The sequence below is a fragment of the Geotrypetes seraphini genome, chromosome 4 (assembly GCF_902459505.1).
Source record: "Geotrypetes seraphini chromosome 4, aGeoSer1.1, whole genome shotgun sequence".
NCBI lineage: Eukaryota > Metazoa > Chordata > Amphibia > Gymnophiona > Dermophiidae > Geotrypetes > Geotrypetes seraphini.
The window spans coordinates 325,942,623-325,970,318 of NC_047087.1; the positions used below are offsets into that span (position 1 = coordinate 325,942,623).

The 27,696-nt window shown below is 44.7% G+C and overlaps 1 protein-coding gene across 3 annotated transcripts in view; it reads left to right on the plus strand.

The window, feature by feature from the left end:
- The window catches only part of ZRANB1 (zinc finger RANBP2-type containing 1), a 333,688-nt gene extending 309,208 nt beyond the window's left edge, over nt 1-24,480 (plus strand). For all 3 annotated transcript variants that reach the window (XM_033941145.1, XM_033941144.1, XM_033941146.1), the window contains 2 exons: nt 12,309-12,538; nt 23,617-24,480. In XM_033941145.1, coding sequence (XP_033797036.1) covers nt 12,309-12,538; nt 23,617-23,835 — 449 coding nt within the window. In that variant the 3' untranslated portion in view covers nt 23,836-24,480. The remainder of the gene's footprint in view (nt 1-12,308; nt 12,539-23,616) is intronic.
- Nucleotides 24,481-27,696: the final 3,216 nt, after the last annotated feature.

Below are 27,696 nucleotides of genomic sequence, written 5' to 3' on the forward strand. Positions count from 1 at the left end.
TAAAATCATTGTGAGCATGGTTTTCATAAGATACTTTCTGGTATGTGGGGGAATCTTTTTTGGAAAGGGATATGGTACCATTTGGACTAATAGAAGGGGTGGAATAAACTCTGGAAATGGCCAATGTGCAATGTTGGGGTACCCCATAAGCTAAAACAGACAACACATAACAGAAACAGACAAACACAGAGCTCCGGCATGCTTTCTTCCATCAGAAATGATTCAGGGTTGAATTTAATCTGTAAATAAGCACACTATTAATCAAAAGAGTCACAAACAAATGTGGTATCCATTGGATTCCCACTATCAGGTCACATTGCTGGAAGTATTTTAAATGTGGCACAGTGAAATTGGTTCTCCGGACCATGTCTAGATAATAAGCTTCTAAAAGAAAGAGAGATAGAAATTTAAGTTAATTGCTCTATATAGTTTTACTGGTCTTCTTTTCTATTTTCTTCCATTTCAAAGTTCTGTCACACATTCATAAAAATTCAAGCAGGGACGCTTTAATCTATAAAACATATAAGAGAGGTTTACGTGCAGGTACAGTGGTTCACAATGTTAGTGTTTGAGGTAAAAGACACATTTGCAAAATTACTTGGAGTGCAACTTCCTTATACTATCTTACAAAACTTTATTCATTATAAAGGTCTACTTTTTTATTGTCCAACTTCTACTTTTTTATTGTCCAACCTACCCCATATGTTACCCCAGATGTGAAATATGTTGCCTCCAAAATCCAAAAAGGCCCAAGTCTGTTTTTTTTATTTTGGGGAGAAGAGAAGTTTAGCTTTCCCTATCACCTCTCGGCATCCTTTTGCCCATTTTCTGCTTTAATCTTGTGATAGAAAGTGGGACTATGTAAGTATTTTTGTGGTAGTCTGGTATATGTATATTGCCTCCCTTGCCAAGTGAATGCAAATTGTTCTGGACATTGCTCCACTATAGGGATAGTAAAAATGCATTGGTTCATGTTTCCATCGGAAAGCTGTCATGTTAACCCTTTTTGGATATCTGGCAAGGAATCCCATAGATTAATCCCAAATTGGTAATTGTCCAATTTTAAAATTTGTAAAATTTTTTCTTCCTGCTTGTATAATTTCCCCCCCAATCCTGATATTTATATTCCTACACCCCAGCGTCCACTACAGCTTGTACCTGTTGCTCCCCAGGTTTCTACTAAATATTTATCTCTACCTGCGGACACTGTTCTAATTTGGTCCAGGCACACACTGAGGCTCGGCATTCACATTATTGATCATCCCAACACTTCCATCCTTTTAAATCAGGATAAAGAATGGAAGCAGTTTCCTCAGGGGGAGCCGTTGGCACCCTCTCTCCTTTGTTCACTTGTGCTTGAGGCATAGATTTCTTTCCCAGTCCTCTACTTTTGTACATTCCCCATAATGTCCTTGTATCTTTTCCATCTATTTCTTCCCTCTTTACACCATCTTTTATTAATGCCAAAAACATATTCCTCCGAGACACCCTCTTAGCCCTGTTTGAATTGGATTGTCCTGTTCTCTTTTTGTCAAAAGTATTTTGAGGTCCCCAGTCCCCCCGATCTCCTAACTGTCGGACCGCTTCTAAGGCTTCCAAAATAGTCCTGTCTATTTGATTGATCAACAAAGTTATCATTATCTGTTTGTATGCCGGTGCAGCATGCTTAATAATTTTATTTCTCATGGACTCAGTAAAAGGTAATGACATATATGTGTCAGCGTGACCTATTACTAAGGCTGCCTTCATAGACTCCTCCTTAATTCTCATTTGAGCATCTTTTAATGTATACCAAATTTTATCATTTGAGGGCCAATCAGATTCAAGTGGATATCGCCTCGTGACACCCCTACTAATTATCTCTAATAAAGACCATTGGGCATTTTTTGCAGGATAAGGATCCTCCCGCAACGCATGTTGCATTGCTACTTCTTGACTAATTTGAACAAATTTAGGGGCATCTGTGGCATCTAACATAATCCCTGCTGCACCCAGCTCCTGCACCCGAACTACCCACTGTATTAGTGGTTCCCCAGGCTGCTGTGTAAAGCGTGCCATCATATCCATGATTTCATGTGGAGTAACATCCTCCCTAACTAGATTTTCTCCTGTTTGCAGATTTCCCTGTAATCTTTGTCTCCTCACAGGCTCTGCTTCTAAACTTTCTGCCTGTTCTCCTTTAACACATATATCCTCCTCACTGTTATTAGAATTTGAATCCCAAATATTCCCATCCCGTTTGTTTGGATTCCAATCATTCGGCAGATGATAAATTAAGATTTTAACTTTTCTGTAACTCACTTTCCACCTGTGTTTCTTGTATTTATATCGTGCATATTGCATAGCTGACTGTTCTATTACATTTTGATAGGTTTCTACCTTATCCATTAACAACTCATTCTGACATTGTAGCATTGTAATGGCATGTTGTTGTTTATTCCTTTTCTTTTCCAGCTCTTCTAATTTCAATTGTAATTCCTGTTTAGCTTCATGCAAATTCCTCCAGTCTGACAAAATCATCCTTCCTTGTCTAGAAATTACTTCTTGCTCTTCTCCTTTTGAGATTTTCACCTTTTGTAAGGAGGCACATAATTCATGTGGATCCCCACTTCCAAAAGTACAGAATTCACACAATCCTGCTTCTACAGACCACTCAGTGGCCATTAATTTTCCCATAATTTCATTCCCATTTGGAATGGAGGGATTGGGAGCCTGCTCCTCCACCCCTTGTTTTCTAGTTAGCTTTCCTGACCACATGATTACCCCACTCCTGGTACCAATTTGTTCTGCCACTAATTTCTGACAGGTGGGATGATCAGTAACACTCAGGAAAGCACCCAGACAATATAAAGCATAAACAATAACACTTTATTATACATATATATATATGATAAGAATTAAATACCTTCACCGTATCCCAAGCAAACACTCCCTTCCCAATTGGAGAATCCATACAATTGATAGGTGAGTGGACACGGGAGACTGACCCTTTAGCCTCGTGGCTTCTGTTCCTGTAGCCGGCTAGGATTCTGGATTCTAGGAGCAGAATTCCGTCCTTATAAGCTGCTGAGTTAAACAGCTGGTCCTGCAGTAACAGCGTCCTTTGTCGGTCCCTTTGAAGTTGTTTGGACAATATTTAGGTCAAAGAGGTCAAGATAGCAGATCTCAGTTCTTTTGATGTTACGGGCCTCTTTTGTTATCTGTTTTGACAACACCCAGATCAAAAGAGGTCAAGATAGCAAATACTTGTCATCGTCCCTTTCTTTTTGATGTAGTTTCCCATCTGTCTTTACTGATGTTATTTGAGCGGCAAGGAGGTCAAAGAGGTCAGGATCTATTGTCTCTTTGATGCTATCCAGTTGTTACTCAAATAAAGGAAGTCAGGATAGGTGTTGCACTGTCTCTTTGATGCTATCAAGAAGGTGTTACAGAGGCCATCTGTCTTTACTATCCTTTTGATGTTGTCAAGGTAACACTAAGGTTAAGGAGGTTAGGTAAACAGACTTGAGGAGACATGTATGCTAAGTTTATTTACCCCCGGGCCCTAGGCCTAACACCATCTAAGCACCACTCCTGCCCATCCTGCCCATCATAACACACCAGGTCATTTAAGTTCTGTTTTGATCCATCTGCTTTCTCTATCATTTTTGAATTCTTTTACTATATTTGTCCTTACTACCTCCCATCAAGAGAGTATTCAAGCATCCACTCTCCTCTCCTATGAAAAAGAATTTCCTTAGCATCCTGACCAAACCAGATCATATCCTCTGGGTTATATCAGTTGACTAGTGGATGGAGACAGAGAAACAGCTACTGTAGTTCTGTGTGATTTTCCCCTTAAGGGCACCACATAGCCTTAGAATTTGGTCCTTAGTGGAATGCAAGGCATAGTACAGGAGTTAACTGTGTTGGGTCTGCTGGGAAACAGTGATCATAACATGATCAAATTTGAGCTTATATCAGGAGTGACGTCGCAAAAGAAATCTACTGTAGAGGTGTTTAATTTTCGAAAGGGACACTATGATAAAATGAGGAAAATGGTTAAAAAGAAGTTAACAGGATCATTTGGAAAGGTTAGGATTGTAAATCAGGCATGGATGTTATTTAAAACTACCATCGTGAAAGCCCAAACCAGATGTATTCCACGTATCAGCAAAGGTGGAAAGAAGAGGAAACAAGAGCCGGCGTGGCTAAAAGGTGAAGTGAAAGAGTCTATTAGAGCCAAAAAAAACATCCTTTGAAGAATGGAAAAAGGATCTAAATGAAGAAAATAAGAAACACAAGCACTGGCAAGTTAGATGCATAGCATTGATAAGCTCAGATAAGAAAGAATATGAAGAGAAACTTGCAAAAGAGGCAAAAACATAACAATTTTTTTTAGGTACATCAGAAGTAGAAAACTTGTGAGGGGAATCTGTGGGACCGTTAGATCATCAAGGAGCAAAAGGGGCGCTCAGGGAGGATAAGGCCACAGTGGAAAGACTGAATGAATTTTTTGCTTTAGTCTTTATGGAAGAAGATGTAAAAGATCTACCTGAACCGGATATGGTTTTCAAGGGTGATGATGCGGAGGAACTGAAAGAAATCTTGGTAAATCTGGAATATGTACTAAGCCAAATCGACAAGTTAAAAAGTGATAAATTACCTGGACCAAATGGTATACATCCCAAGGTACTAAAAGAACTCAAACATGAAATTGCTGACCTGCTGTTAGTGATCTGTAACCTGTCTCTAAAATCATCTATAGTACCTGAAGAAGATTGGAAGGTGGTCAATGTTACACTGATTTTAAAAAAGGGCTCCAGGGGACATTTGGGAAATTGAAGACTGGTAAACCTCACTTCAGTGCTGAGCAATTATAAAAAATAAAATTGTGAAACACATAGACAGACATAATTTAATGAGACAGGGTCAGCATGGGTTCAGCCGAAGGAGATCTTGCCTCACTAATTTGCTTTACTTCTTTGAAGGTGTGAATAAACATGTGGATAAAGGTGAGCCAGTTGATGTAGTGTATCACGATTTTCAGAAAGCTTTTGATAAAGTTCCTCATGAGAGGCTCCTGAGAAAATTAAAGAGTCATGGGATAGGTGGCAAAGTTCAGTTGTGGATTAGGAATTGGTTATCAGATAGAAAACAGAGGGTAGGGTTAAAGGGTCATTTTTCTCAATGGAGGAGAGTAAACAGTGGAGTGCTGCAGGGGTCTGTACTGGGACTGGTGCTATTTAACTTATTTATAAATGATCTGGAAATTGGAACGACGAGTGAGGTGATTAAATTTTCAGATGACACTAAACTGTTCAAAGTTGTTAAAACGCATACGGATTGTGAAAAATTGCAGGCAGACCTTAGGAAATTGAATGACTGAGCATCCAAGTGGCAGATGAAATTTAATGTGGACAAATGCAAAGTGATGCACATTGGGAAGAATAACCCAGATCATAGTTACCGGATGCTAGGGTCCACCTTGGGGGTTAGCGCCCGAGAAAAGGATCTAGACAATACGATGAAACCTGCCCAATGTGCGGCTGCGGCCAAAAAAAGCAAACAAGGATGCTAGGAATTATTTAATAAGGGATGGTTAGCAAGACTAAGAATGTTATAATGCCCCTGTATCGCTCCATGGTGTGACCTCATCTGCATTCAATTCTGGTCTCCTTATCTCAAGAAAGATATAGTGGCACTAGAAAAGGTTGAAAGAAGAGTGACCAAGATGATAAAAGGAATGGAATTCCTCTCATATGAGGAAAGATTTAAAAAGTTAGGGCTCTTCAGCTTGGAAAGAGACGGCTGATGGGAGATATGATTGAAGTCTACAAAATCCTGAGTGGAGTAGAACGAGTACAAGTGAATCAATTTTTCACTCCATCAAAAATTACGAAGACTAGAGGACCCTCGATGAAGTTACAGGGAAATAGTTTTAAAACCAATAGGAGGAAATATTTTTTCACTCAGAGAATTGTTAAGCTCTGGAACACGTTGTCAGAGGTTGTGGTAAGAGCGGATAGCATAGCTGGTTTTAAGAAAGGTTTGGATAATTCTTCTATCATCAAACCCAGGCTCAAATACCTAAATTTAACCAGATCTTATGTATAGGTCACAACCTCCCCCATTCTCTTTTTAGGCTTAGCCATATTTGTAAACATTTTTTCATTACCTTCTTGATGTTGTTTTTTCCTTAAATGTATCTTTACTTTCCATAAAAATTGTAGTTCACCCCTCTTCCCTTATGTATCACTAATTATTTGTGTACATACATTGTATGTTTACTTGTACAAATTGTTTTATTTTGTCTCCCAAAAATTTTTATTGTCATACGCATTGAAATGATTCGATATTGCATGTATAACAAACTTTTAATAAACTTGAAACTTTGGACAATTTCCTGGAGGAAAAGTCAATAGTCTGTTATTAAGAAAGACCTGGGGGAAGCCACACTGCTTATCCTGGATCGGTAACATGGAATGTTGCTACTTGTTGTGTTTGGCCAGGTTCTAGGGACCTAGATTGGCCACCGTGAGAACAGACTACTGGGCTTGATGGACTGACCCAGTAAGGCTGTTCTTATGTACAGTGTTTGCTTACGCTAATGCGTGGAAGGCTTTCCAACATTGGAAAATAAGAATTGGCATACTGGGCAGACCGAAGGTCTATCAAGCCCAGTATTCTATTTCCAACAGTGGCCAACCCAGGTCCCAAATAATAAACCGGATTTTATGCTTCTTATCCTAAGAATAACCAGTGAATTTCTCCAAGCCATCTCAATAATGTCCTATGGACTTCTCTGTTAGTAATTTATCCAAACCTTTTTAAAACTCTGCTAAGCTAACTGATTTCACCACGTTCTCCGACAACGAATTCCAGAATCTAATTACACGTTGTATGAAGAAATAATGACTCCAGTTTGTTTTAAATCTACTACTTAGCTTCATTGCAAGGAGGGAGACTGAAGCCTGAGTAAAAGAGGGGAGAGACAGGAGGGAGATGATGGAAAGTGGAAGTGAAAGGGAAGAGGGGGAGCAAACTGGAAGGGGGAGGAGACAATTGAGGGAGATACTGATGGAAAGGGAGAGAGAGTGTGGAGACGCTGGAAAGGGGGAGAGGCGACAGACACTTTATAGAAGGGGGTAGATGCTTGATGGAAGAGGGAAGAAAAATGAGCAGATATTTGGGAGGGGAGAGACAGAAAGGAGGAAGATAATGATGGGAGGGGAAAGAAAGGGCAGATTTAGGGGCAAACACTGTTTAGAAGGGAGAAAGAAAGAGGACAGAGATAGTGAAATACTGGGAATAAGGGGAAGCAAAATAGGAGAGCCAGGGTGAGGGAAAGAGATGGAAAGTTGCCAGTAGACTGTAAAAAGGAGAGATCTTGGAAGACTAGTAAGAGTGAGTTAAACCTGGATATATAGGTAGAAATATATATAGAAGAAAGTCGAAAGGAAAAGTTGGAAAGAAAAATCCTGGAAAGAGACTTAAGACGGAGGAAAGCAGAAACCAGAAAAGTGAATGGCCAATACATAAAGGTAGAAAAAAAAATTTATCTAATTTTTCAGGATAAAGTATTGTGGTACCGGTGCACTCAGTACCAGGTAGACCCTTATTTGGCTCCGATCTTGGTGATTCTTGCCTTTCTTCAGGATGGACTTGATAAAGGCCTCACTGTAATATCTCCAGGTCCAGGTAGCTGCGCTCTCCTGTTATATAGCCCAAGATCGTCGTTCCTCTTTGGTGTCTCATCCTGTTGTTGCTTGATTTCTGAAGGGGGCTCTTCGCATCAGACCACCAGTTAAGTCACCATTCCCTTCCTGGGACCTCAACCTGGTGCTATCTAACTTCACCAAGGCTCCCTTTGAATCCCTTTGGGATGCTTCCCTCTTGGACTTGACACTCAAGATCGTATTTCTGGTCGCTGTTACCTCAGCGCGGCATATCTCAGAGCTCCAGGCTCTTTCATGTAGGGAACCATTCCTCTTCATCTCGAAGATGGGGATTTCCCTACCATTCCTCTTCATCTCGAAGATGGGGATTTCCCTACGTATGGTTCCTTCCTTCCTGCCGAAGTTGATTTCAGCTTTCCATGTTAATCAGGAAGTGTGTCTGTCTGTTTTTCAGCCTACTGGTTCCAGAACACAAGATCACCTTTTGAAGAAACTTGATGTGTGCAGAGTGCTTCTTTGCTACCTGGAAGTCACTAATTAATTTTGTCTCTCTGACCATCTTTTTGTGCTGACTCATTTTATTAAGTGAGGTGCTCCCACTTCCAAGACCACAATTTCCAGATGGACCTATAGGGTCATTTTGTCAACCTATATTTTTTTCTGGGAAACAGTCTCCCGTTTCTATCAAGGCACATTCTACCAGGAGTGTGGCTTCTTTGTGGGCCAAAGCTAGAACTCTATCCCCTCAGGAGATCTGCAGTGTGGTAATGTGGTCCTCTCTATAGAATGGATATGGTGGGAAGACAGGACTCTGCCTTTGGGTCCTTGGTCTTATGGGCTGGTGCAGCTAGCTTGCTCTAGCTTTTTTGGGAACTACTTTTGTACATCCCATCTGTCTCTAGAATGTCTCACTTATCTACTGGAAAAGAGCTTACCAGGGTAAGTACATAATCCCTTTGTAGTTATTGTTATAAGTGTGGGACTAATGCCTGGCAACTAAAATTCAATGCAAAGAAATGCAGAGTAATGCATTTGGGGATTAATAATAGGAAGGAACCGTATATGCTGGGAGGAGAGAAGCTGATATGCACGGACGGGGAGAGGGACCTTGGGGTGATAGTGTCCGAAGATCTAAAGGTGAAAAAACAGTGTGACAAGACAGTGGCTGCTGCCAGAAGGATGCTGGGCTGTATAAAGAGAGGCGTAGTCAGTAGAATGAAGAAGGTGTTGATGCCCCTGTACAGGTCATTGGTAAGGCCCCACTTGGAGTATTGTGTTCAGTTTTGGAGACCGTATCTGGCGAAGGATGTAAGAAGATTTGAGGCAGTCCAGAGGAGGGCGATGAAAATGATAGAAGGCTTGCACCAGAAGACGTATGAGGAGAGACTGGAAGCCCTGAATATGTATACCCTAGAGGAAAGGACAGACAGGGGAGATATGATTCAGATGTTCAAATACTTGAAGGGTATTAACGTAGAACAAAATCTTTTCAAGAGAAAGGAAAATGGTAAAACCAGAGGACATAATTTGAGGTTGAGGGGTGGTAGATTCAAAGGCAATGTTAGGAAATTCTACTTTACGGAGAGGGTGGTGGATGCCTGGAATGTGCTCCCGGGAGAGTAAAACTGTGACTGAGTTCAAAGAAGCGTGGGATGAACACAAAGGATCTAGAATCAGAAAATAAGATTAAATATTGAACTAGGGCCAATACTGGGCAGACTTGCACGGTCTGTGTCTGTATATGGCCGTTTGGTGGAGGATGGGCTGGGGAGGGCTTCAATGGCTGGGAGGGTGTAGATGGGCTGGAGTAACTCTTAACAGAGATTTCGGCAGTTGGAACCCAAGCACAGTACCGGGTAAAGCTTTGGATTCTTGCTCAGAAATAGCTAAAAAGAAAAAATTAAAAAATTTAAATTGAATCAGGTTGGGCAGACTGGATGGACCATTCGGGTCTTTATCTGCCGTCATCTACTATGTTCTGGGGGAAGAGCAAGCTATTCAGGAAGGATGGACTCCACCTCTGCAGAGATGGAACAAGGCTACTTGCAAGCAACATCATGAGAGAAATTGAAAAGTTTTTAAGGCTGTTATAGGGGAAAACACCCTCCAGGGATTCAAGACAAGGTTAGACAAGTTCCTGCTAAATCGGAACATACGCAGGTAAGGCTAGTCTGTTAGGGCAATGGTCTTTGACCTAAGGGCCACCACGGGAGCGGACTGCTGGGCACGATGGACCATTGGTCTGACCCAGCAGCGGCAATTCTTATGCTCTTATGTTCTCCTGTTTACCATCTCATTCAAGAAATATTCAGAAATATAAACTCAGCTTTCCATCTGTTAAGAGAATCAAAACTATATCCAATTTTTGCAAATCTTTTGCTTTTCTATCAGCAAAAATTTGGAATGAGCTTCCATCTGAGATTATGTTACTTTCTCAATTTCAGAAAATGGTAAAAACCCATTTATTTCAAAAATCTCTGATCGATTCTTCTGTTCCAAGTTAATATTTGGAGTAGAAATTATCTTTACTCTCTAGTTGAATTTAGGAAATTTGTTAACCAAGTCGAGCCCTTCTTGTAAGGGATGAAGCGATATATAAAACTAAAGATTGTATTGGATTGCCACATCCCACCTGTTCTGGAGAGGCAGGATCCAACATGATCTGGAGGGTTTGCATGGCCTAGAGCTCTACATACTTTGTTGTACTGGATGCAACACCTGGAAGCCCTGGTCCTCAATCCTGGCTCTGCAACTGGTCAGAGCATTAGAATGTAGAGGGAGAATCAAGGAGGCAGATGGAGCAGTCAGCCTTGTCATACCTAAACCTTTTACAAAGTGTGATTTAGATACATTAGTTTGCCTTATAGCTAGGATAAAAATCTTATACAATGCCACGTTAAGCTTTTTTTTTTTTTTTTTTATCAACTGCTGTGGTGATATTAGCTCCGAAGCTCATAGAAATTCTATGAGCGTCGGATATAATACCACCACAGCCGGCAATAAAAAATTTTTAAAAGCCTAACGCAGCTTCATAAAAGGGGAGGTTAGATTTTTCTATAAAAATAGTATATTTTTATATTTATTAAGTTTGAATAACATGTGCTCTCATTCCTGGTTTTAATTTTGGCTACTGCTTTTATTTTGTTTCCTATGGTTTGGTTGCTCTTTTGCTTTTCTTTCCACAATGAATATGCTTAGAAGAAAATGAAAAGGCAAATTGCCAAATTTATCAAATGAAATTTATGAGATGTATATATATATATAGTGGAGAAAGTGTATGCAGATGCATATTTGGTTTAGATATCTTGAAAAAATGACCAGTTTCTGGCCTTTGAAGGCTGGAATTTCCAGCACTGTATTAGACGTTTTGTCAGAAGCATAGAGGGCATGTTGTCTCCTAGCTGAAATGCAGCTGCTGTCGACCTGTGCAGGGGAATATCTGTAATAGTATTGGTAGCTCTTTAGGTTATCAAAAAGTTTCTGGATGTGTCCTAAATAAGATTCTTATATTTATCTGTTAAAGACGGTATTGTACAAATGAGGAAGAGTGAAGGTTCTACAAGTGTTTAATTGAGAACAAATCAAGTACTTCCACAGTAGCTGCGCAGGAGAACGTTGCTTTTCAGTTGATTTCCTGGGCAAGTCGCTTAATCCTCCATAGCCCCAGGTACGTTAGATAGATTGTGAGCCCACCGGGACAGAGAGGGAAAATGCTTGAGTACCTGATTGTAAAAACCGCTTAGATAACCTTGATAGGCGGTATATAAAATCCTAATAAACTTGAACTTGAAACTTAAGTAAGCAGTGTTTTAGCTTTGAAATCCATCATCCAGGTATCTTTAGTTGTTGAAACTGACCTGGACCCCTGAGGAAGGCTTGTTTTAGCCGAAACATAAACTGTTTTGGGTCTATTGCACCCGGATAGGGTCAGCACCCTTACACGTGGATGTGTTTGATTTGACATCATTCATCGTTCTCAATTACCAGTAAACATATTTCAAGATACATTGCAATCCACAATTTCCTTTTTGCTTTGATTTGCCTTCATCGCTGTGGAACAGTTGGACCTTTGCTGTTGGTTTCCCACGCTATGTTTGGCAAGTGGGATATATCCTTAGAAGTGCAAGTGAGAAAACTGGGCAGACTGGGTTGTTAGGTCTTTTTTTTCTGTCAATTTCTAGTGCCACTTGGTAGCTTGCATGACATTTCTTGTTCATTTCACATAATAATGTGTGTTAAATACCAACTTCAGCCAAATTTTGAAACTCAGACCTAAAGATGAGAAACTTTATAACTCTGCATCAGTTCCTTTAGCAGACATGTTCAGTTTTAGAAGCTACTGAAGAGTATAATTTCTCATTTACAGGTTCTCCTTGCTAATAATACTCAGCTCCTCTTCTGTATGTAGCATAATTAGTGACTAAAAGAACAGTTCTGTTGAGGGCACCAAGGCACCAATTACTAGGAAGCCTGTCTGGAGGAAAGTGGTATGAGAGAGAAAGCTGAGACTATTAAGAGTTTGTTTTACATGTTTGTCAAAAAAAAAAAAGTCCATCTGATGGAAAAAGATGGCAAAATCTTGGCATGGATTAGATAAGGAATCATATATGTACAGATTTGATGTGCTCTTTCCCTTCTCTGCTTTTGTAGGTGTCTATTTGCCTCTGCTTTGGGAACAGACCTTTTGCTGGAAGAGTCCCATAGCTTTGGGATATACAAGGGGTCATTTCTCAGCTCTGGTTGCTATGGAGAATGATGGCTTTGACAATCGTGGTGCTGGTGCTAACCTCAACACAGATGATGATGTGACTATAACCTTTTTACCATTAGTGGACAGTGAAAGGAAGCTGCTGCACATTCACTTCCTTTCTGCACAGGAGGTGAGGAATTGGGAAAGGGCTCATACGCTGGATTTTGGCACAGTGTGTAAGAAAGGATGAAAGAGTATAGCTTGATGCCAGTGTTAGACAAGTTACTTGTATAATGAAAGTAATATGCTACTTTTAGTTAACTTTTAAATTCTTAGATATAAACAGTTGTTTGGCATTACATAAGATTAATTCTAGCAATTGAAAATTCATCCGTTATCAAAGAAAACAGAAAATGCTCAAGCCCCTCAAATATCCAATACAATTAGATATGTAAATCAAATAAGAGAAAAAACAATGAAAATAGCACAGTGAGGGACCCCCAGCCAGTCGGGTTTTCAGATTATCCCTAATGAATATGTATGAGACAGATTTGCATGCCTCCCACTTTCATTATATGCAGATCTCTCTCATACATAGTCATTAGGGAAATCTTGAAAACCCAACTGGCTGGGACAAACAGGACAAGTTTGTGAACCAGTGAGCTAGCATATGAGCAGTACAGAAATCAAACATTATCTATATTCAGGAGTCTTTGGTAAGGCAGCATCAGGCCTTACTTTCTGGTGTCAGTTCCAGCAAAGAAACAAAAAACTTGTTCAGTCAGAATAGTTGATCATAGGACTTCTAGGTTTGAAGTGTCATTAATAGTAGAAATAGGTTTAATGACAGTTTCCTCATAAGAGAGCACTCTTTTTAAAGTATACACTTGCTAATGCTTCAGCTAAACAATTCCCATTACAATGAAGGAGCAATTGCATTTCAAAATGTTTCACTAATTCTGCATCTTTTTGGAGTCATTTGTCTATCCAAGCTGAAAAGCCTTTCAACAAAAGCACTTGAAGGCAGGCCCATTTTATTTCAAAAACAGTGTCTTGATATTAGGAAACTGTGATACACTGATTACTTCACGAGAATTGTCATTTAGAAATAGCTCCAATCCAACAACAATATCACTTCTGTCACTGCCATCAACATTCTGAAAACAGAAGTCATCTTCATCACCGCAATCAATAATGGATGAAGATGATTCAGGTCTATGTATTTCATCTGCATTCATTGCCTTCAACCTAATGGAGATGAAACTAGGGCGGCATAACTGCAGCCAGAATCAAATTGCTGTCAAGATAATGACCCAATATTCATCAAGCCCACAGTGAGGCACATTTAAGGTCTGTACCAACTTTAATTTGCTTCATTTGCAACAGGACCAAAGTGGTAAATAACATTTACCGTATTTTTCGCTCTATTAGACGCACCTGACCATAAGACGTACCTACATTTAGAGGAGGAAAATCCAAGAAAAAAAAATTTTGAACCAAATATTGTACCCTGTCCCACCGCCCTGCCCTGTACCCTGTCCCCCCTCTGGTGGTCTAGTGGTAGGCAGGGACAAGACACAGAGCAGGTCTAGTGGCAGGCTGGGACAGGGCATGCAGGCCTAGTGGCAGACAGACAGGGCCCCCCACCCCAAGGCAAGCAAGCAGGCAGGCCACCCGTACATTTTTAAAAATCTTGCTTTCCAGTGCTGTATGGCAGGAGCTTTCAGTGCTCCTGTCCTTCCCTCAGCTGACTTCCAAACTCTCGCAGGCCCAGCATGCAGATTGCCACTGAAAGGTGCTGGAATTGGGTTCTGTTATATATAGATACATAACAAAAGTATAAAGATAATCTTTCTTACAATTCTTCAAATTACTAAGAATTATAAAATAGAAGTCTTTATACATGCTTCCAGGTAATAAAGGATAATTGTTCTAGGTTCATTGTTCTCTCTCTGTTTAGGAGTCTTTTTTTTTATTTTTTTTTAAGACAACTACTTAGAATTTAATAAACATTTGAAACTGAAAGTTGTTAGCACTGGCCACGCTGGATCTCAATTTGAAACAGCCGCGCCCTCCCCCTCCCCCGTAGACAATCAGAGCAGGTCGGTTGGAGTTCACAAATATGTAATAAACATTTCCAATTCCCCCCTCCTTCCACCCCACTCACACTCTTGTCGATGTCGAGCTTCAGCTTCTGAGAGATGCTCTTCTGGATGCGTGTGCTGAAGGACGCGTTGCTGGCCAGCCGCAAGCTGCATTCCACATCGTCAATCAGGCAGCAGCTCTGGCTGAAGAAGGACGCAGAGGGAGCTGACGGGGCTATGGCAGTGGTGGCGGCGGCAGCGGGTGGCCCATCCCGGCTGTTCTATTCCGTGCTGAATCCGTTCATGTCTTGCCTCCCAGACTTGCCAAGGGGGTTGGGACCGCTCTCTCTCAAAGAGGGGGGGAACCCCGCGCACTCGGTTTGCTCTCCATACTCAGGTAGTTCGGCTCCCGCGGAGGGAAGGGCAGGAGCGCTGAAAGCTCCTGCCATACAGCACTGGACGGCAGGATTTTTTTAAAGGTACCGGGGGGGGTTTCACTCCATAAGACACACCCTTATTTCCACCCACTTTTTTTGGGGGGGGAGGAAAGTGCATCTTATGGAGCGAAAAATACGGTAGCTTCACTTTGAAGGATGTCTAGACTCTAGAGCACCTGCTAGTGTATTCAAATGACAGCAGTATTTGCCCAGAAAAATGACTTCATACTGTCTGGTTAAAATCAACAGTTAATATTTCTTTGCTAGCATTGACATTACTTCATCGCTCTCAAGTTTGTGGCTTACCACTCACAAATCCATCTTCTCTGTCACAGCTCCCACACTGTGGAATGCCCTTCCCACTGATCTTCATTTAGAAAACTCTTTAGATAGATTTAAATCCAAACTTAAAACGTTCCTCTTTAAAGACACCTTCACACTGTAAACTCTTTCATCTATGAGAACTGGTCATCTTTTGCAGAAATCTTAAAACAAACAAAACCCTTCTTTTGAAGCGATCTCCCCATCCTAATTGTACTTCCCTTTCCCATTTTCCTCTTATTATTTTTATTTTCCTCTCGATGTATTTATTAATATCTCCTTCCCATTCTCTCATAATATATCATGTATGTCAATGCTTAAATGCTTCCCTTTTTCTTAGTTTAGATAAGTTTTTAATTTTTTAATATTTTTTAAATATATATTTCATTTTATAGTAAACTGTTTAGATACCTGTATGATAAACGGTATATCAAAAATAAAGAAACTTGCACCTAACATAAATTTTATCTTTCTCTTACAAAATTGACAAATTTGACATGGAGTGTTTAAACATAAAAGACCCAGCCTTCTTTATCACCTTGTGCTGTACACTTGAACAATTTCACTCAAAAGGAAGTTTTCTGGAATCCAGAAGTAGCCTAATGAAACAAAGAAAATTGGATGGATGTCACTAAAAAATAACTGTATAAAGTAACTAGATATATTGCTCAATACTGAAAAATGTAATATATTATGGTTATTTCCAGTAATATATTACTGCTCAACACTGCTCGATGCCTTGGTGGTTGTGAGTATTCCTTAATGTTACATGCATTTGGGCTGCATAAACCAGAGGGAACGGTACAGTTTAGGGGGTGAAGAACTTATGTGCACGACAGAAGAGCGGGACTTTGGGCGGTAACAGGAAGTTGAGTGTCATTGGAGACAGACTGCGGCAGGCAAAAAGCAGGAGGAGGAGCCACGCGCAGCACTCCTGAATTGCCGAGGCCAGCAGATTTCCCGACCTGGCAGCGACATTGGACCGGTGCCGGAGGGAAAGGCACGATGGGCTGTGAAGAGAGTGAGATGAAGGGAGAGAGGTTAGACCTGGGGTAGTGTGGAGAAACAGGGAGAACCATTGGAAAGAGAAAAAGAGAAATGGTGGACCTGGGGGGAGGGAGGCAGGCAGGCAGACAGGGGGAGAGATGGGATGGGGGCAGTTGGGAAGAGAAAGGGAGAGAAGTTGAATCTGGAGATGGAAGGGGATGGAGAAATGTTATAGGCCTGGGGGTGGAAGGGAGAGAGAGATGTAGCATCTCTTTTTTTTTCCCTTCCATCTCATTGTTCAGCATCAAGGGGGAGGGGAAGAAGAACAACAGGAAAGAGATGGAGCAAAATGTTGGACCAAGAGGAGAGAGGAGGAGAGATAGAAGGAAATAGAAACATAGAAAGATGACGGCAGAAAAGGGCTATAGCCCATCAAGTCTGCCCACTCTACTGTCCCACCCCATTAAGTCAGAGTGCTGCTTGACCCACGTAGAGATCCCACGTGGATGTCCCATTTATTCTTAAAGTCGAGCACGCTAGTGGCCTTGATCACTTGCACCGGTAGTTTGTTCCAGTGATCCACCACCCTTTCTGTAAAGAAATACTTCCTGGTGTCACCACCAAATAGGCTAGGAAAGGAGTGGGATGGGAAATAGGAGAGCTACAGAATAAAAGAAGATGGAAAATTGATAAGTAGCTGAAAATTTAAAAAGGAGAAGGATGAGAAAGAGGGAAAGATTTGAATGGACAGAGGCAGAAAAGAGAAAAGTTGAAAAGGAAAAATCAATATGTTGGAGACAGGGACTGAAGCAAGAGAGAAGGGGAGAAAAAAATGGATAGCTGACACTGGAAAGAGAATTAGAAGATAGACAAAATCAGAAAGAGAAACTGGGACCAAAAGCAAAACGACCAGACAACAAAAGGTAGAAAAATAATTTTATTTTCTATTTTGTGATTGCAATATGTCAGATTTGAAATATGTATCCTGCCAGAACTGGTGTTAGACACCAAGTGTGAACTAGGACCCAAAAGAGAGGAAAAGTCTTTTTTATTTATTTTGTAGCTGGCATGGGGTTGGAGAGGTTGCATCCCTATACTTCTATTAAGACTAACCCCCTCCTTTGCTGGCACACAGCATAGGTTATCCCAGGACAAGCAGGCAGCATATTCTCACATGTGAGTGACGTCATCCACGGAGCCCCGACGCGGAAAGCTTTTCAAGCAAACTTGATTGAAGATTTCAAGTTTGCTAATGCTGCACCACGCATGTGTGTGCCTTCCTGATCCACTAGAGGGCGCATACCCTCCACATGGTCCTCAGTTCTTAGTTTTCCGCTGAGCCAGAAAGACCCTGTCTCTCTTCTCTGCATTCTTCTAAGTGCCTTTCTGGCACCGCGGCTTCTTTATTTTGTTAGGGAGTCGCTGTGCGTTTGTTAATTGATCGTGTATTTCTTTGTTTTAAAAAAAAAAGGACTTTTTATTGTGTTTTTCCTCCGGCAGGCCTTTCTTGGGCCTCAGCCATGTGGCTAGGCCTCATTTGCCTGCAGCTGTATTTTCTTCTTCCCTGGCCTCTCTCTGGGCTCACCTCGTGTGAGCAGAATGGCCGGGACCCTCTTCCTTCGTTGGAATCGGACTGTGCAGCTTCGATCCCCGGTAAGTTTTTCTTTCTTTCCTTCTTCTAGGTGCGTTACCTTGGTAACGCCACCGGCTGAGTCTCAGGCATTCCAGGCATCGAGTGCGATCGTGCCCGCCTCTACGAGACCTCCGATGCGTGCCTCCTTTCATGGGAATACTCTTCACGAGGTTGCCCTTATGGAGTGTACTGCTGCACCTTTCTTACCAGTTTCATTGGTACGGTGCCGACTTCTGAACCTCGACTTCGGTGTGCCTCGACGTCGACGGGGGCTTCGTGCCTCGACGTCGACTGAGGCTGCGTACGTCGACGGAGGCTTTGTGCCTCGATGTCGACGGAGGCTTTGTGCCTCGACGTCGACGGAGGCTTTGTGCCTCGACGTCGACGGAGGCTTTGTGCCTCGACGTCGACGGAGGCTTTGTGCCTCGACGTCGACGGAGGCTTTGTGCCTCGACGTCGACGGAGGCTTTGTGCCTCGACGTCGACGGAGGCTTTGTGCCTCGACGTCGACTGAGGCTTCGTGCCTCGACGTAGACTGAGGCTTCGTGCCTCGGCGTCGGCTGCGGCTTTGTGCCTAGACGTCGACTGGGGCCTTGTGCCTCGACGTCGACTGAGGCTTTGTGCCTCGACGTCGACTGAGGCTTTGTGCCTCGACGTCGACTGAGTCTTTCTGCCTCGACGTCGACGTCGGCTTTGTGCCTCGACGTCGACGGGGGCTTTGTGCCTCGACGTCGACGGAGGCTTTGTGCCGCGACGTCGACCGAGGCTTTGTGCCGCGACGTCGACCGAGGCTTTGTGCCTCGACGTCGGCTGAGGCTTTTTGCCGCTACGTCGACTGGGGCTTTGTGCCTAGACGTCGACTGGGGCTTTGTGCCTCGACGTCGACGGAGGCTTTGTGCCTCGACGTCGACGGAGGCTTTGTGCCTCGACGTCGACTGAGTCTTCTGCCTCGACGTCGACTGAGGCTTTGTGCCTCGACGTCGTCTGAGGCCGTGTGCCTCGACGTCGACGGAGGCCTTGTGCCTGGACGTCGACTGAGGCTTGGTGCCCCGACGTCGTCTGAGGCTTTGTGCCCCGACGTCGTCTGAGGCTTTGTGCCTCGACGTCGACTGAGGCTTTGTGCCTCGACGTCGACTGAGGCTTTCTGCCTCGACATCGCCTGAGGCTTGTGCCTCGAGGTCGACTGAGGCTTTGTGCCTCACCGTCGACTAAGGCTTTCTGCCTCGACGTCTCCTGAGGCTTGTGCCTCGAGGTCGACTGAGGCTTTGTGCCTCACCGTCGACTGAGGCTGGGTGCCTCGGCGTCGACTGAGGCTTGGTGCCTCGGCGTCAACTGAGGCTTTGTGCCTCTAAGTCGTCTGAGGCTTGGTGCCTCGACGTCGTCTGAGGCTTTGTATCTCGGCGTCGTCGGAGGCTTGTGCGCCGGCGCGACGTCGCCTGATGCTTGTGCTTCGACGTCGACTGAGGCTGGGGGGCCTCATCGTCGGCTGGAGCTCTGTGCCTCGGCGTCGACCGAGGCTTCGTGCCTCGCCGTTAACTGAAGCTTTGTGACTGGGCGTCGCTTGGGGCGTTGTGCCCTTGGGTTGACTGTGGCCTTGTGCCTCGGAGTCGACTGGGGTTTTGGGCCTCGGCGTAGACTGCGGGTTTGCGCCCCGGTTTCGACGGGGGCTTCGTGCCTCGACTTCGTCTGTGGCTCTGTGCCTCGGCGTCTCCGGCTCCTATTTGGTTGTGGTGCGGAGTTTGGTTTCCTGGAGGAGACTCTCTCCCTGCTCCCGCTCTATTGCTCCCGCCATGCGTCATCTCGCTTGGGGCAGTGTGGGGCTGGGGACCTGACCCTCCAGGTTCGTCTCACCACCTTTCCTTGCGTGAGTACTGCGTTGCTTGAGGCCTCTCTGGCGGCAGCCACTAACCACCTTTCAGACCGCGACCGGTCCTTCGCCTATCGGGACGCCTTCAGCTGAATCCCTTCTGCCTTGATGGTTTTGACTCCTTCTCCGGAGGGGCCCTCCGGATACCTTTCTTGGGTTATCTCGGCCTCCTGCGCAGCAGTCGCTATAGCTGCAGCAGCTCCGGGTTGGGGTCCAGCCGGCTTCGGCGACTCCTGGCCGTTTTTTTGACTATTCTCGCATAGCCTCCGGGCTGCTCTCTTCTGGGGATTCCTCCCCTCCCTTCGGGAGGGGTGTCACCGTGTCTCCGCACTGGGAGTTTAGCCTCGCCTCTGTCGGTTGGGCTTTCCCATCCTCCGGGCTACGTCTGGTCCGGGCCCTTCGGGACCTGCACTAGTTTCTAATCTGGGAGCGTTTCAGTCTCTGTCCGCCCCAGTCTCGGGAGTCCGTCTGGGCGGACCTGGACCCAGTTTGTCTGCGCTCCTTCTTGTCTCGACCTCAGGGAGAGGGCCTTGTCTGTTTATACCGGACGATGGCCCCTCTGTCCTCGGTCCGCCTCCGGTCTTTTCGGCCACTGCCTCGGCAGCTGGTGACTCAGCGGTTTTCGACCTCGGCCAAGCTGATGCTTTGGGATCTTGGGTCTCCACGGTTCATGTCCCGATGTTCGCCTGGTTTCCTCTTTCTGTTCCCCACTGCACCCGAGCATTTCAGTGATGGCAGGATAGGGATCCCGCTTCCCAGCGCTTGGGTGGTGTGCGGGTTTCGTTGGTGGGCCACCTCTTCGTATCCCTGCATCGGGAGGTTCTGCCGATGGACTCCTCGGCATCGACTTAGGGGCGCGACACTACGGCCTTCGGACTCGGCTTCTTTGGTCGGGTGCGGACCGTCGCAGCCGCATCAATCTGCTGCAGCTCCGGGCCATTTCCAATGCCGGGACGGATTTTCGTTATTGGTCAATGGATTGCGGGGTCCTGGTGAGTCCCGTCATCCCGGGGGCGATGTATTCTGTGACCAAGCCAGGGTGGACAAGGTTCCCTGTTACTTTGCAGGCGAGCCCTTCGTCTTTGGCAGGGAGCGTCACCCCGCTACTTCTTTCTTTGGGCGGTGTGTTTCCGGGGCGTGCAGAATTGTCTGGTGGACACGTTGCGTCACCCCTTTTAGCCGCATGAATGGTCGCTCCATTCTCAGACTCTGCGGCATGTGGTTGCCTGGTGGGGAACCCCACAGGTAGTTCTGTTCGCTTTGCCCCTCACTCACTGGTTGCCTCGATCTTGCTCGAGGATGTTCTCCCAGGGTTCGCATCGAGGTGGATGCTTTCCTTCTCGATTGGATGGGCAGGTTCCTCTATGTGTTCCCTTCCCTTACTCTGATTCTCAGGTCTTTGTTACTCCTCCTGTCGGTCTGCGCCACCATGATCTTGAGGGCTCCTCGGTGGCCCTGGCAGCTGCGGTTCTCCCGGCTCCTCCAGCATGTCAGGGAGCCTCTGTTCCTACCTCTGCTCCCTTCTCTGCTGTCTCAGAGTTGAGGTTTCTATTGCATTCCATTCTGCAGTCTCTACTCTTATCAGCTTCGTTCCTCGCAACGTGCCTCCCTCCTTCTGTTTCAAGTCGGTGGGGGTGTTTTCGAGGCCTCTCGAAAGATCTCCACTCGGCAATGCTATTCCCAGAAATGGTCCTGATTTGCTGCGTGGTGTGCTGAGCACCGCATGGATCCGCTCTTTGTCTCCTTGCCTTCAGTGCTGGTTTATCTGTTTCACTTGTCTCGGTCTGGTCTCGAATCGACATCTATTCGAGCCCACCTCTGTGCTTTTGCTGCCGGTCATCGGCCGCTTGATGGGACGCTGCTCTCCGTCCATCCGACGGTTCCCCGCTTTATGAAGGATCTCTTCAATGTACATCCTCCGCTCAAAGCTCCTCCGGTGGTTTGGGATCTTTGTGTGTCCTGACTCAATTGGTGCTACCTCTATTGATTCCATTGCTAGAGCTCTTTGAATTATTTCACCAGGCAGGTGGTATTCCTGGTCTGCTCGCGAGTCAGTGAGCTACAAGCTTTGCTTGCGGACCCGTCTTTTCCTGTATTTTTTCATGCACGGTGGTCCTGTGTACTCAACCCCAGTTCTTGCCCAAGGTGGTTTCGGACTTTCCTCTCCCTCATTTCATTGTTCTTTTGGTCTCTTTCCTGTAGCCCCACTCACCTTCGGGCGAGGTGGCGCTTTTCACACTTGACTGTAAAGAGGGCGTTGACTTTTTATCTTCAACGCGCTCAGTCTCCTCAGACGGTTCCTCAATTGTTTTTGTCCCTCGACCCTAATCGGTTGGGACGCCCAGTTTCCAAGCGCAACTTGTCCAACTGGTTGGCTGCTTGTATTTCCTTTTGCTACGCTCAGGCTGGTCTCGCGCTGCATGGTCAAGTTGCGGGATGTATGTCCGAGCGATGGCGGCTTCTGTAGCTTTCCTCAGGTCGACGCCTATCGAGGAGATTTGCAAGGCTGCCCCTTGGTCTTCGGTTCATACTGTCACCTCCCACTACTGCCTGGATACTCTGTCCAGGAGCGATGGCCAGTTGGGCCAGTCGGTTTTGAGTAATCTGTTTTCTTGAATTGCCAACTTCCCTCCATCCCTTTTTTGGTTAGCTTGGAGGTCACCCACATGTGAGAATATGCTGCCTGCTTGTCCTGGGATAAAGCACTGTTACTTACCGTAACAGGTGTTATCCAGGGACAGCAGGCAGATATTCTCACAACCCGCCCGCCTCCCCGAGGTTGGTTTCTTTGCTAGCTATCTGAACTGAGGACCATGTGGAGGGTATGCGCCCTCTAGTGGAACAGGAAGGCACACACATGCGTGGTGCAGCATTAGCAAACTTGAAATCTTCAATCAAGTTTAATTGAAAAGCTGTCCGCGTCGGGGCTCCGTGGATGACGTCACCCACATGTGAGAATATCTGCCTGCTGTCCCTGGATAACACCTGTTACGGTAAGTAACAGTACTTTTTGGTGCCAGTGATTGATCCAACGCTCACAGAAGTCCTGTGAGCATCGGAGCCACCACCGGCGCTGGGGCCCACACTGCACATCAGCAAAGAAGGGGGCAAGTATCTTAATAAAAAATCTGGCCCACGACTTAGCCTGCATTTTAGATTTCGGCCCCTTATGTGATTTGAGTTTGACACCTCTGGTGTAGAGGATGAGAGTTGTTGGTCATAGTTTCAGTGTGTGCCTCCGTGCAGTACTTCTTTAAAGAAGGTCTGTCAGTATCCAATATATAATGGAAGGATGCTTCACTTCATTGTGTTTTTAAGGAATAGTATGTCCTTTGGCCATGGTACAGTATTTATATAGCAGGGAGTATGGTTCTGTCCAACTTATGTATAAGTAAAGTATATGTTTAAGGTGGTGGAACATGCCTCGATGCCACTTTGTGAGGAAGGGATTGGGGGACATGCCTTGGTGTAGTGCATGCCTATGTTTGGGGTGAGTATAATGCTTTCTGTATAAGAGGAGAGTAGGCCACTAGTCGATCTCTATCCAAACACAGATCTTTAGGGAGAGAGCTGTGCCCTCAATCACTGTGTAAGGGAGAGGGGAAGAATTCCTCAGACTTAAGTGCAGTCTTCATATAAGGAATGGGAGCATGTGTCTAAGAGGAATCATATCCATCTCACCACAGTGCACTTGTGATGAAAGAGCATTCCTAACTTGTTCTGTGATGTTTTTTATAAGGGAAAGGAGGTGTTCCTCTGTTCGGTATCCATAAATATACTGTATATGATCTGTGCCCCTTTGTTCAGTCTTTGTTTATGGGAGTAGGGCATGATCAAAGAGCATGTGTCTTGGTTCAGTGTAAACTTGTGAAACTTTGTGCCTTGTTTTTCATTAGTGTATTTCTTTGAATTGTTCACTATTCTGCTATCTCTTAACAGATGGGTAACGAGGAGCAGCAGGAGAAATTGTTGCGGGCATGGCTGGACTGCTGTGTGACAGAAGGAGGTGTCTTAGTTGCTATGCAGAAAAGTTCTCGACGTCGCAATCACCCTCTTGTTACACAAATGGTAGAGAAGTGGCTTGATCGTTACCGCCAGATCCGGGCTTGCACATCACTTTCTGACGGTGAAGAAGATGAGGATGAGGACGATGAGTGATGGATTTGAAAGAAAAGCTAGCAATGCACAATACCTGCAACCCCCGAAGTGGTATTGCAGTAAGGCTTGGTGTATGGACGTGGCCTGCTTCCTGTAAGAACTGACCCACGAACTTGATTCACCAGAGCAGCATGAAGAGGATGTTTGCTGCAATGTGAAAAGTGCTGCTGACTGCTCTCCAGTCTGTTCAAAGCTAATCTTAATATCAAGACAGATACAGTTTGTTGTTTTTTCTTTCCAATTGAAAATCTGTCTATAAACATAGTGCATGTGGCTGTGCAAGACATTGTATAATAAGAAAGCAAGTATACCAGCATCATACAATTATTGACAGAAATAGGGCACTTCCAGAAGCACACATTCAGTGGAGGTTTGTTCCTTTCAGATTTATTATTTTTTTTTTTTTTTGCAGAACATGGAATTCTCCAGCACCTTTTGCATCTCCTGACATTTGCCCATACAGTATGGTGCTTATCTCATGCACTGCAGCCCTGAGGTGAGGGATAGGGCACTGAACTCTCTTCTGTTTTATTTGCACAGAGTAGTTGCGTTTGCCAGTATGAATGGGTTCCTTACTTTATAAATATTTTATCTTATGTTGTGCCCATTATAATAAAATCAAATCTTTAAGGAACAAACAATGGAAGGTGGTTGCATTTTTTCCTTATATAAACTATTTTCTTAGAACATAAGAAGTTGCCTCCACTGGGTCAGACCGGAGGTCCATCTCGCCCAGCAGCCCGCTCCCGCAGCGGCCCACCAGGTCCTTGACCTGTGAAGTGAATTCTTGACCTTTATAATCTACCTCTACTTCTATAACCTACCTCTGCTGCTATCTGTACCCCTCAATCCCTTTGACAGAATGGTGGTGTACTCTGCAATGATATTTCTCTAACTCTTAATTGTTACCAAACCAGTCTGTGGAAGGAAACTACAGAGTTTCCAGGAGTCACAAACATGTGGAGAAAAAAGCCTCAAACTTAAGTAGCAGCCTTTAATTTTATCACTGGCATATGAAACTTGCTCCAAATGTCCCAAAAAGATCCAAACCACTGTCTGTGCGCAGGATAATAAACTCGTATATCACTTATCTTTAACTGGAGAAACAATCACACAGTCTATAGTCCCCAGGGCCGGATTAATCAATAGGCACAGTAGGCAGGTGCCTAGGACCCGAAACTGTGAGGGGGAGCCTGCTGAAGGAGGATGACTCACCTTGATATTTTTTAAAACAGCAGCATCCCCCTCTGGGCATCAATGGCAATGGGCCCCCCCCCCCCCCCGCAGCAATGCCAATGACCCCTCCCCCCCACAGCAACGGCAACGGGCCCCCACCCCGCAGCAACAGCATCGCAACCGAATCTGTTACAGGAAGGTCCTGCGATGACTGCTTCTGCTGTTCCATCCCCCTCCGACGTCACTTCTTCTGGAGCAAGTAAGTGACATTGGAGGGGGATGGACTGGCAATCATAGCGGGACCTTCCTGTAACAGATTCGGTCACGTTGCTGCGGGGTGCCCGTTGCCGTTGCTGTGGGGGGGGGGGGGGTAACATATAAAGGGGAAATCCTCAATTTTTTTCCCCTTTTAGCTCTCCTGTATTTCATGCTTGTTTTACTTTTAGATTTTTTTGTTGTTGTATAATCTGGCTCCCTATTGCTTTTCTGTAAGGTTAAGAACAGCCCCAAGCCTGCTGCAGAAGTTCCTAAGTCAAGACCAATTTTTAGGCTCTCACGCAACTGGACATCTAAGAGTTTTTGTCCCACTTTGTTTACCTTCTTTGCCCTTATTACTGGCCTACTGAATAAGTCCATCTACTGGAAAAGCAAATTAGATTTGAAGAGGAGAAGGAGGTACAGAAAGACTAGTTGAGGAAAGAAAAAAGTGGTACTGATGGTTATCAATGATAGTAGAGGGACCAAGGCCACTTAAGAAGAGGGGAAGGGGGCATTGCTATCAGCTGTTCTAGAAACATAGAAAATGATGGCAGAAAAGGGCCACGGCCCATCAAGTCTGCCCACTCTAATGACTCACCCCGTAACTTCTTCCCCTAAGAGATCCCACATGCCTATCCCATTTTTTCTTAAAATCTGGCATGCTGCTGGCCTCAATTACCTGCAGTGGAAGTTCATTCCAATGATCAACCAACCTTTCGGTGAAGAAATACTTCCTGGTGTCGCCATGAAATTTCCCACCCCTGATTTTCAGCGGATGCCCTCTTTTGGCCGTGGGTCCTTTAAGAAAAAAGATATCATCTTCCACCTCGATACAGCCCGTGATATATTTGAACGTCTAATGCTGCTTTTGGGCAAAGGAGCTCAGTGGGCAGAGCCAGCAGCTGCAATGTTTGGAGGTGGAGAGAGAAAGGAGCATGGAAGGGTGGTGGAGGGAGAGAAAGGGGGCAGGGTGGTATGGAAGGGTTGTGAGAAGGATGGTATGGAAGGGCGGTGGAGAAAGAGAAAGGGGGCAGGGTGGTATGGAAGGGTGGTGGAAGGAGAGAAAGGGACTGTTGGAATTGGTGTGCAGGGGAAGGAGAGAGATATAAGGGGAAGGATACTGGATGGAATTGGGAAAGAAAGGGGGCAGATGCTGATGGAATTGGGGTGCAAGGAAAGGGGAGAGAGACATATGGTGGAAGGATCCTGGATGGAATTGGGTTGGAGGGAGAGAAAGGGGGCAGATGCTGATGGAAGTGGGAGGAAGGGAGAGGAGAGAGTGAAATGCCCGACCATGGGGGTGTGGGAGAGGGAAGGGGAGGAGAGCAGAGGAGAGAGATGCCAGATCATTGGAGGAGGGAAGGGAAGATGATAGATGCCACACCAATGGGGGGGAGGAAAGAAGAGATGGAAGGGAGAGGCAGACAATTGCTGGAAGAGGCACAGGACAGAAGATGAAAGGAAGAGAGTGACAAGAAGATGAGGAGAGCAGAAACCAGAGAAGACAAACGTAGAAAAATTTTTTAATATATTTATTATTTTGCTTTAGGGGACATACATCACTGTTTCCGTGGTGTTGTATTGTATGCAGAGTCCAGCTTCTTGGTGGTCTTATTTAACCTTTGTCTATATATTTCTATTTTATCCCCACTTTTACAAAACTGTAGAGCATTTTTTAGCGCTGGCCGTGACTAAAATCCATACTACAGTTTTGTAAAAGGGGGAGAGGTTAGTTTGTGATTACATATTCCATACTAGGTGAAGGTGTTTTCTGTGTTCTGTTTGTATGAAAGACATTGTTTTTGTTAGCGTTGACTAGCCTTGTTTGGCGAAATGCATCAGGCATGGTTCTTGGGAGCACCTTGAATTAACCTGCTTTGAATCTCCTTATTTTCTGCCAATCTTCTTTTGTTTCATGTTGGATTCTTTGCTGGACTGCTTGCCTTGTTTCATTGCAAGTTAACATACATGGAGTGGAACGTACTATAGGAGTTACTGATTTGGTTGTTTATACATATGGGTTACAGTAAGTTGATGTAGAGTGAGGCAGTTGAGAGGCATTGTAAACTTGGTTATTAATATAGACTTATATTTTGGATAGTATTACTGCTTTACAAATATTTGAACACTTTTATATATGCATGGAAAGGGTTCCGAGTTAAAGTCCTGGGTAAGTAGGTCGGAAGGGAAGGAAGGGGGATTTGTTCAGAGATGTTTGGGGGTTGCATAGAAGAAAAACTGTGCACTGGTATGCTAATAATTGTTTTGAATTAAAAAAAAAATACAAGTGGAAATAAAGAAGTAAATAAGAAAACAGATAAATGGGGGCGGGACATGGGTAGGGTAGGGGCGGGGCAAGGCCATGGGGGCCCAGTGTACTTGGGTACCTAGGGGGCCTCGAAGAATTAATCCTGCCCTGATAGTCCC